Source organism: Schistocerca americana, chromosome 1 (assembly GCF_021461395.2).
Source record: "Schistocerca americana isolate TAMUIC-IGC-003095 chromosome 1, iqSchAmer2.1, whole genome shotgun sequence".
Classification (NCBI taxonomy): domain Eukaryota; kingdom Metazoa; phylum Arthropoda; class Insecta; order Orthoptera; family Acrididae; genus Schistocerca; species Schistocerca americana.
Genome location: NC_060119.1, coordinates 535,047,154 through 535,058,783, shown reverse-complemented (window position 1 = coordinate 535,058,783; position 11,630 = coordinate 535,047,154). Strand labels below are relative to the sequence as shown.

The window sequence follows — 11,630 nt, the reverse complement described above, 5'->3', positions numbered from 1 at the left end:
CTATTAAACAGAAAAGATTGTGACCATAGACATAAATTAAAGGAAACTTATTACTTCCTCATATAACTCAGTGAAGCAAAATATTATAGATTTCTTACTGTTCTTTCTACTCCACAATCATGAGACCAAAATGAGGATGGGTGCACTGTCCTCACTTCAACTGGATATATTCAGGATTACTACATGAAACACTCATAACTAAGACCAAAGAAGCAAGATAGCTAGCTCACATACATACCATGAACAGCAAGGAAACAGACCAAGAGCACTGTAATACAAAGCAACAGACAGTGAGATACAGTCCAGGAGGCTTTACATGGATTTTTATGCTTGTACAGAAAAAGAGAACTGTCAGAAAGTTACTAAAATGCTACTCTGGGCTGTATTGTATCCTTCATCACTTGCTGGATGTCACATACAAAGCTGAGCACGATGATACTTTATCAAGAAAATGAAAGCACAGAGACTTTGCTGATATCCTCCATATGGACCTACTACAGTCCAGAGGAACAGATTGATGATGGGAGGTTCAATGAAACTGAAGATCCACTTGACAATTGTGAAATTTCGACAGGAAGGGCTACATTCAATGCTCATCATAGTGAAGAGGATGTGATATCATGGCCAGACACTACGATCCACTAGCACTGCCATATAGGGGACCACTGACTACCTACAGATCCAGGGTGCTGCAGTCTGCTCCAGTGAGACCTTCTGAAGCAGCAGGTTGCACTTTCTTCAGGAGACAGAGGAATGCTGCAAGCTATGCTGTATGCAGTGTGGCATAAGGCTTTGTGTCACTGACTGGTGTGTTGCAGGTCATGATTTCTAATCCGACATTTCTGGAAGGTTCTTCTAATTTTATTTTTTTTTATTATTCAAAGTTTCTATAAGTAGCAGCACTCTTTGTCCACGAGATAGTTTCATTCCGTTCTGACTGTGCATTGGTCTTCATGATAAACACACTTTCTATGCTTCATGTTGTACTTCACTACCAACCCTGCTTTCAGATTTGGACTAAATTTCGGTTGCTACATGACAATACTGGTGGTGAACTGTCATCTTCCTGACCCAAAAACATATTTCATTGCTAACTGCCAGAACTTCTCTTTTTGCTTTATCAAATCATTTACCCATATTAACAGAGCAACTTCGCTTTTAGCACCTATGCTCCATAGCCATAACTGTTGATACTCATTACATTATTAATGACTTACTAACTTCCAACAGTCACTCTTGCTAAGACAGAAACTGTCACTTCCACAGTACATTGTTTATGAAAGTATTTACAGTTTTTATTTGTTGTTAGCTTTTCCACTCATTAGTGTTGAAGCTTACACCTATAATAATCTTTCACATTGTAATTTTATGCAATAAAATATCAACTTTTCCAATAAACTGGTAACATTTCAAGAAATGTTTTGTGTAAGTGCACAAACTAACAAAAATAAATGAATAAATAAGGTTATAAATACCATAGCAAATTATGTAATCATACTTATCACAGATGTATTATATGATTATCTGGAAATAACAACCCCTGTACTTTATTGAAATAAAAAAGTAATCATTGGCATAACATGTATTTTACACTGAAGATTAAGCACTGAAAATGATGGATCATAGCTTAAATCAATGAATGCTAACTTCTCTAGAGTTCTTAGGCGGCATGTGCTCTGCTCGTATTATGTAAAATGTCAAGCACATGACACAGTGCTCTGTAGTCAACTTCTAATCGGAGGCCACGTTCAACACCAAAACACTTGGTTAGAATGTCAATTTCTTGACCAGAAAATGATGAAGCAATTCCCAGTACTGAAAAAACTTTGAATAGCTGCTCTTTTGATATTGTCCCAATGTTTGTAGGATCCCAGTCCTGAAAAAAGACATTAGTATTAACAATAAGTATGCTGAAATGCAATAAAAATGATCAACTGGTTTGTTTCTGAATAAATAATAGAAATCACACTGCTTCCTCAGATCACATACACTACATATACTGTTAATACATTGGAATCTCATAAGTACTTCTGAAAGTAACACAAATTTTGAACATCATAAGTGGGAAATACGTATTTTGGTATGATTTGATTTTTTCTGGTGGTGAAAATTTTAGTGTAATATCTGATCTCATAATGTCGCACTTTCTGACATGCTGTATCAGTAAACTGTAATTCTAAACACACCTTTTTGAGAATACATTTGAAATATCACACCCAGAAATTCAAAATTATGCATTAGTATACAAGAAACAAAAATATTTTAAATACAGCAACATTGGCAATTTCAAGCTGCCGAAGTCCACACATGTACACTTAAGCCAAGAGCCAAATGGTATACAGGTATATCATGTGATGCAATAACATAGCTTCTAGCCTTCAAAATATGAACCCATATTTTAGGACATATCTTACAGACTCAGATCACCATTTAATTTCAAATTGAGTTGATTTTTTATATGGAATATGTACCAGTGTGTACAGTACATGTTAATCACATTAACCTCTAATTTCAATTTTACTGTGGATAACAATTCCAATACTTGTATGTAACTCATAAAACATAACACTATGTATAAATAAAGTAACTGGTTAATAGAGGGACACCACCACCTAAAACAATTTGAATAAATAAAGAACAAAACAATACAAACCTGACGTGTGATGATATTATTTATTCACAAAGGTAGGGTTTACAGAGATGTTCTTAATTGAAAGGAAAATCATTCATTTCACTTTTTCCCATTAGTGAACTACTAAAGACAATATAGACTGTCATTGCTAAAACTATAGGCATACTGTATGTATTAACCTAACCACACTACACTACGTAATCCTATCTTCAAAGGCGTTTGAAGAACATATCAATTGTTGCTTTTTTCTTCTGTCTTAATTTTAATATCATATCATTAATCTTTGTTAATGCATTCAACACTTCTTCATCAACTGAAAAGCTTAACATGAAATGTTTAGTTGCATCCATGGTTTTCGACATTGTAGGAACTGGCAAAGGTGCTGTTTCATCTGTGTCCTCAATTTCTTGTTTCTCTGTCATTTGCTCCTGCAAAACTTTGCCAGTTGTCCTGGACTGACAAATGGCAACACCTTTATCATACTCAACATAAGCAGTGAAGCTAAGCCATGTGGAATTTTCACCTTGCCCCATTATCTGCTGCCAGAGTTCAGCTGCAATTTCATAGTTTTCTGACATGATGTCTTCTTCTGTGATTTCATTGTTTTCTGACGTGATCTCTCCTGTAAGTACCATTATCTGATTAAGGGCAGCCATCTGAAAACAGTTTGATATTGTGCTTCCTTGCATAGATTACTACACATTTCTCACAGAATGTGTAGCATCCAAGATCGTCACTTTTCTTGTTGTACACTCAAGACAGGTCAGCCTTTCCTGTAAAATAATTCTTCTGTATTTTTGTTTCAGGCATTTTATAATGCCTTGGTTGAGTGGCCTGGTAAATAAAGAGGATGATTTTTCTGCTTATGACACCCAAGCATCCCAGGCAGGCAAATATTCTTCAAATATACATGGAGTACATAAAGCCCGGGAACACTTTCAATTATTTATTGCACAAGAACCAAACATTATACAGATATCATACATATGTCATTCTGAAGAGCAACCCTTTTAGGTTTTTTTTCCATGTATACCGCCACAGGGTAGTTTAGTAATTTGCCAGTAGTCAGCGCTAGTCGCAAACATGGCAAGTTCAGGTGCAGAGCAAGCTTTCTGTGTGTTGGAGTTCAAGAAAAACAAGTGTGCTACAGCTGTTCAACAGATGTTTAGAACCAAGTACAGTAAGAAGCCACCAACAAGGAAGGCCATTTACCACTGGCGCAACAAATTTGTTATGATGGGTTGCTTGTGCCCGGCAAGAGAAGTGGATGTCCCAGTGTGAGTGAAGTGAATGTGGAGCACGTATGAGAGACATTCATAAGGAGTCCAAAGAAATCTGTGTGTTGTACATCCCATGAACTCAAAATGGCTCCAATGACAATGTGGAAACTCCTGTGACAGAAGCTGTCTATGAAACCATTCAAATTGGAGCAGCACCAATGGATCAGCCATGCTACAGAAGGGGACAGCTGTTTCATGAAATGGCCTCCCCGAACACCAGATCTCACTCCATGTGATATTTTTTCTGTGGGGACACATTAAATATCTGGTATACGTACAGCCTCTACCACGTGATGTAGGAGAGCTCCGGGAGAGAATATGGGAAGCAACAGCCACAGTCGACTATGCCATGCTGGGATGGGTATGGCAAGAATTTGATTACCATATAGATGTCTGCCGGGTCACTCATGGTTCGCATATAGAATCTTTGTAAAAAAAACTTTCAGAGTTTCTCTTCAAAATGCAATATGTATGACATCTGTACAATATTTAGTTCTTATGCAATAAATAATTGAAAGTGTTCCCGGACCTTATGTACACCCTGTACTTCCTGTTACCCTTGCATTCGTATTTAATGCATATTTGCATTGCCAATAACCAGTGACACCAACTTTTCTGTTCTACTTCCATTGCAACATAACAGAGCAGTTAGCCACTCTTTGCCAAATTTTCTGCCATGGCATTTCTCTCCTCTGAACTCAAGGGTTTTGTCAAGCAGAGGATAAAACAATAGGCCTGTTTTGTCTGCGTTAAAAATTTCATTGGAACTATACCTCTCAATGACGGAAGAGTATTTTTCCATGACTCAACAGTTTCCATATTCATGCTTCCAGCCTCACCTCAAACACATTTATAAACTAAATCATGTCAGCTTGTAAACCTTTTGATCCAACCATCAGATGCCTTGAAATCTTCAATTCCTGGCTTATGTAGCTTTAGCACGAATCGCTGTGCCATCAACTGGAATGTTCACTGTGCAAGCTTCCTTAAACCACTTCAGTAGGACACTTTCCACTTCTGGAAATAGACTCTCATCCAAATGTTTTCTTTTACTGTTTCCTCCTTCCAGAGATGAAGTTTCTATTGTTTTTTCCTTGCTCACCATCATGTTAAATAGGGAAAAAATGTGAGGTGTTCAGCGGGCTAGAATCACCTTCATCGTAAAAGGAAAATGAAGATAAAAAGAAATTAATATTTCACAGACTACCTAAAATTTGTGTGTGCACCCTTTCATCTCACATATGCTTGTTACTGCCTTGCTACCTACCAATAACAGTATGTAATGATACGCCTGTCACTGAACTTCCTTTTGGCACGTTCCAAACTGATCTATGACCTCCTTTTCTCAAAAAGTATGCCAAAAGCTTCAGTGTGCTTGCTGCTGACGACCTCCTTTTCTCAAATAGTATGCCAAAAGCTTCAGCGTGCTTGCTGCTGAAGTCATGTGTTTCTCAGGGGGAACTTTTGAGAACAGAGTTTTATTAATTGCTTTCTGCTGTGTTCATCTCGTTTTGAGCTGTTCGTGTTGAAATGAGTACATATGCAAAAATTTTTAACGAATTTCATGGTGAGGGACTGTAAAAGCAACATGCATGTTATATTTTTCCATAAATGAAGAAAAAAGTTCAAAGAAAGATTTACATTGCTTTATAAAATTTCGTCCAGAAAGAACTGCATGAAGTTTATGCTTCACTAAATCTGGTTTCAAACATTTTAAAAATGAAATTTTTTCAGCAATGAAGCACTGCAGTATGGATGATCTTTCACATCAATTGATAATAACGATATGGAGAGTCTTTAAGTAGTGCAACGCATCAGCTGGGATCAGAAACTTGTTTCACCTTTTGTGTCATATATATCCTTCCTCCTACCCTTAGTGCTTCCAAACCCAGGCAATGGTAACTAACTATCCATAGTACATTGTTTGTACAGTCTCATTGAATGTGTGATCTTTTTTTCCTTACTACCAAATTTTTCTTCACAATTCTTCCCCCACCCCTCTCTTTTTCTCATATGTACTTTCTTTTTCTATTTTCTGTATTATGTATAATTGTTATATCCCCCTCTCCCCCTTTTCTTGTTATGTCTCCCTTCACCTGGCTCCCATATTTTTTTGTTTTACTTTTCTCTCCTCTTCATTTTGTTATCTTTCAAATCTATTTCCTTTGAGTTTAAGGACCATCTTCAAACTACCAATTACCAACATCCTACTATTAATAACAGTTCAGACATTCAACCTTGATTGATAGTCCAGCATTATTGTGTAATCATTTCCTCTTCATTGGTCTATAATTCAGATAAAATTTTCATATTTTCAACCATTATACATTAAACCTTACTGTATGTAATTATTTTATTTTTCTTATTTTTATGTTTGGCATTCCAAAAACATTGGTTTCTGTATCACTGACAACTACATTTCTGTCATGGATATTATTAGTACTGGATTTTTACATTAATTTTGAATAGAAATAAACCACTTCTTTACAAATTAACAAAAAAAGGAAAAAGACAGATTGCTACTGACCTTAAAGGTGACATGTTGAGTTGCAGGCAGGCACAACAGAAAGACTGTTAAACATTTAGCTTTCAGGCAAAGCCTTCATCAGAAAAGGAAACACACACACACGCATTCATTGAAACATGCAAGCACACCTCACGCGCACATGACTGACATCTCTGGTAGCACAGACCAACATGCAACTGTCATGTTGAATGGAAGCAGTAATCTGGAGAGGTTAGGGAAGGGGAAGGGATAGGAGGGCACAGGTAAGGGAGTAAAGAGCACAGCCTGGGAGAGCAAGCAGGGACTAGAAGGAGACATGACAAGACTGTCAGCTGGTGCAGCATCGGGAGGCTGTGAAGCAGGCAAGTTAGGGAGAGGGAAGGGGTCTAGGACTGGAAAAGGAGAGGAGCAGGGAAGGGGATTTATGGGTCGGTGCATTGGCAGAGAGTGGAACACAAAGTGGCGAGGGGTTACGAACAGGAAGGAGGTGATAGGGCAGAAGAGGTGGAAACTGTTGGGTGGAGGATGTGGGGTAGTAAGTTACCTTAGGTTGAGGCTGGGATGATTTCAGGATCAGAGAAAGTACCTTAAGGATAACTCCTGTCTGTGCTGTTCCGAAAAGGTGCTGGTGGACTGCAGAATCCAGTTTCCTGAACTGCGTAGATGGGAGTTATCATAACAATAAATACCCCACTTCAAAACTATCCCTGCCTCAACCTAAGAAAACCTACTGACACCACAGCCTCCACTCAACAGTTTCAGCACCTCTGGCCTATCATTGTCTTCATCCTGATATCCCCTCACCCCTCAGAGTTCCACCCACTTACAACACACCCACACCCACCTGTCGTTCCCTTTCCCTGGTCCTCTCCTTTTCCGCTCCCCATTTTCCTCCCCCCTCTCCCTCTCCCCACTTTCTACTCCACAGCCTCCCAACACTGTGCCTGGTGGCAGTCTTGTCATGCCTCCTTCTAGTTCCTGCTCACACCACCAGACAGCACTTCCCTCTCCCAGCACCTGCACCCTTTTAGCACTTCCCCTTTCCTGTCCCCTTCAGACAGCTGCTTCTGTTCAACATGACAGTTGCATTCCATTCTGCTTTTGTGAATTAATGTGTGTGTGTGTGTGTGTGTGTGTGTGTGTGTGTGTGTGTGTGTGTGTGTGTGTATGTGGGTGTTTCGTTTCGTTGTGCCTGTCTGCAGTTCAGTGTGTCATCATTACAGTGAGTAGTGATCTGTTTTTTTTCCTTACATTGTTGATATTCTAACATGGAGGTTCCATTCTTTCTAAATTACTTGGATATTTATATGGAGCAAAGGTTTCCAAGTAAAATATGAGCAAAGTTATGAGACAGTAACATAAATCCAGTGAATTGTCACACCCAAAACATTCTCAGATGTGGGCATTTAATCATTAATATTTCAGTTACAAGACTATAGAGTTTATCAACCTTTGGTGAATTACCTTAAAAGCTGAAATAAAGTTGTATTCGTTATGCCTTGCCAGCCGCTCAAGAACACGTATAACCATCTGCCGTTCCTCAAAATTTAGGAAATTGTGATCACCATCATTAATTGCCAGATGCTGTATTGGAGTAATTGTAGGTGCTCTTTGAAGTCCTGCCTGTGTAACAGCTTCTTCAACTGCTTCAACCAGACGAAGATACTCTACAAATCCTGGTTGCTTAGGGCTTGCAAATCTGTGGAAGGGTATTCCAACATAAATAAGAAACAACTGCAACTTCTTGTGCAAAAGACAGTCACTATATACATTTGAAAGGCTCTTATTTAAAGAACAAAACATACAAGCATGTTGATTTCTAATTGAAAATTACTGTTTACACCACTCACGTAGTTGCTCACAGAAATAACTGTTAGTACTCAAAAAATTAACTAAATGTCAAAATATTAATGGTAAGTTCCATTAATTAGTTCTCTTTGCAAAACTAAATTATCGTTTAGAATGGATGGGAAGTAAACTGAGAATAAATTAGTGAAGTAGCTGTTATAATTGCAGCTGAATGTTGTGTTATCTTCATTTATTCACCATTAATGACAATTATTATTATTCAGAATCTGTCAAGAACACCTTTTTATTCTTTTTATTTAAAGTGGCCACAAATAAATGTTTCTAATTATAAACTTTTAAAATTATTAAAAGAAGTAATTTAATAGGGACTGAGATGCATCTGCTGCATTTAGAATCCTACAATTCAAAAATTAAGACACAAAAGAATTAGTGACATTAGCTGCCAGTTGGCATTGATTTAAATCAATGGGAAAAGTTGAAAATATGTGCCACAATGAGACCTGAACCTGGGTCTCCTGCTTACTATTCACATGCACCGACCAGTGTGCCACTGGGACACAGTGGTGATCACAACTGCACACACTGCCTTAACATGCCTCCCATCAGACCCAAATTCTCAACTTATTCACACATTACTAATGAAGCCCCCCCTCTGCCCACTATCCTCATTACTCACAGCACTTTGCCAATTCCCATAAGAGTTCGAGCATGGTGTGAATCCTCACTGAAGTGATCAACTGGCAGTCCTAACCATAAATATATGTAGTGCCTGTTCTTTCAGGCACTGCAAGGATAGTCCGTGCAGTCGCAACAGCACCTGTGTTCAGATGGTGCAATGGTCAGCACATATGCCTAGCAAGCAGGAGAATTGCGTTCAAATCTCAGTTCGGCACAAGTTTTCAACCTTCCCCATTGCCTTAAACCAATACCCACTGACAGCTAAGGCCACTAATTCCTTTGTGTATTGATTCATAATGACTGCGAGATCAAAATTGTGTCCAAAAGAACAGACCACACATATATAATTCAAAAACTGTTTTTCTAGTTGTGTGTTTATGGATGAACTTATACATTTGCACAATAAAAGTAATTATCTTTTATTTACAAAGAACATTAAAAAAAGAATACTAACAGGAGTCTCATATGATTTACGAAATGAAGTCCTTTAACTTAAGAATAAGTTTCTAGAGATTCCCAGTTCACTGTCTTATTACTCTGAATGACTTGTTCATGATATTTTTGCCAGAACACTGAACATCACACTGAACACTAAACAGATACAACAATTATTTGAAGATGTAATTTATTTTATTACTATGCACAAACACAATTACTGAGAACAAATGATAATGGGTGAATGTAAAAATTCCACAATGTTTGAAAACGTCTTTGCATGACACTTACTTACTGACACTGCACAATATTCCCTTGCCTGATTTTAAAGAGTGAACACTTTATATACGTTAACAGGAGTGTCACATACAAATATCGGTTGTTACATGAAGAGGAAATGTGCCTCAGAAATAACTACAATGACCTACATAGAAACTAATAAACCTGATGTGCTAGTCGTAACTGAACAATGATACTTTGATGGCATAATTACTATTTATATCAAAAGAAAAATTCACTTGATAAAAACATAAAACTACAAAGGGTCAAAATGGCTGCCCAGTACTTACCTTGAAGAGATGAAATTTGACTGTTGACAGATACATTTATAAGTAGGAAGGGAATAAATATAGATCAGGAAGATTGTAAAGGAGAGGTAGGCCACTCAAACCCTAGATGGCATTTTTCCACTTGCACACTTGTCCTCAATAATTTTGTTTGTGCCTAATAATACAATAAATCATCATTAGCTTATACACTGAAGAGCCAAGGAAATTAGTACTCCTGCCTAACATCACGTAGGGACCCCATGAGCACACTGAAGTTCCGCAACACCATGTGGTATAGACTCGACTAATGTCTGAAGTAGTGCTGGAGGGAATTGACACCATGAATCCTGCAGGGCTCTCCATAAATCTGTAAGAGCATGAGGGGGTGGAGATCTTTTCTGAACAACATGTTGCAAGGCATCCCAAATTTGCTCAATAATATTCATATCTGTGGAGTTCAATGGCCAGCAGAAGTGTTTAAATCAGAAGAGGGTTCCTGGAGCCACTCTGTAGCAATTCTGGATGCATGGGGTGTCGCATTGTCCAGTGGGAATTGCCCAACTCTTTCGGAATGCACAGTGGACATGAATGGATGCAGGTGAACAGACAGAATGCTTATGTATGTGTCACCTGTCAGAGTTATATCTAGACGTATCAGGGGTTCCATATCCCTCCAACTGCACACACCCAACACCATTACAGAATGCTTATGTACATCCACTCCAACTGCACACACCCCACACCATTACAGAGCTGCCACCAGCTTGAACAGTCCCCTGCTGACATGCAGGGTACGTGAGGTTGTCTCCATACCCATACACGTCCATACACTCGATACCATTTGAAATGAGCTTGTCCAACTGCACAACATGTTTCCAGTCATCAACAGTTCAATGTCAGTGTTGACGGGCCCAGGCATTGCGTAAAACTTCGTGTCATGCAGTCATCAAGATTATATGAGTGGGCCTTCGGCTCCAAAAGCCCATGTTGATGATGTTTCATTGAATGGTTTGCATGCTGACATCTTTTGAGGGCCCAGCATTGAAATCTGGAGCGATTTGGAGAAGGGTTGCACTTCTTTCACGTTGAATTATTCTCTTCAGTCATCATTTGTCCCTTTCTTGTAGGATGTTTTTCCAGCCGCAGTGATGTTGGAGATTTGACGTTTTACTTGATTCCTGATATTCATGGTACACTTGTGAAATGGTCATATGGGAAAATCCCCATTTCATCACTATGATGGAAATGCTGTGTCCCATTGCTCGTGCACTGACTATGACACCATGTTCAAACTCACTTTAGTCTTGATAACCTGCTATTGTAGCAGCAGTAACAAATCTAAGAACTATGTCAGACACTTGTTGTCTTATTTAGGTGTTAGAGACTGCAGTGCCGTATTCTGCCTGTTTACATATCTCTGTATCTGAGTAGACATGACTATACCAGTTTCTTTAGCACTTCAATGTATAAAGAGACAGTCTCAGTTGCAAACCTATTTTTATTAGAAATAACTTGTTTCATCTGATTACTCAGATTTTTCTTAAAGAAAAGGAAAAGCAAGGATCTAAATATATAAAACTACAAATTATTAACTTCAGTGAATGTGATGCATCATACATTGGACATTTATTGAACAGAGAAGGTCAGGCATCTGGGTATTTTGGTTATACTGTAACCTTTTGGGATACCTCGTTGTTGTTATGGCAACACTTGATTCTACAGTACTTCTTGTTTTTTATATT

At 38.2% G+C, this 11,630-nt stretch overlaps 1 protein-coding gene across 1 annotated transcript in view; it reads right to left on the bottom strand.

The window, feature by feature from the left end:
* Positions 1-1,579: 1,579 nt before the first annotated feature.
* Positions 1,580-11,630, bottom strand: part of LOC124572183 — a 492,468-nt gene continuing 482,417 nt past the window's right edge. Inside the window, exons 11-12 of the mRNA XM_047131123.1 lie at positions 7,883-8,117; positions 1,580-1,876 (exon numbers count right to left, since the gene is read on the bottom strand). Of these exons, the coding sequence (XP_046987079.1) occupies positions 1,661-1,876; positions 7,883-8,117 (451 nt within the window). The 3' untranslated portion in view covers positions 1,580-1,660. The remainder of the gene's footprint in view (positions 1,877-7,882; positions 8,118-11,630) is intronic.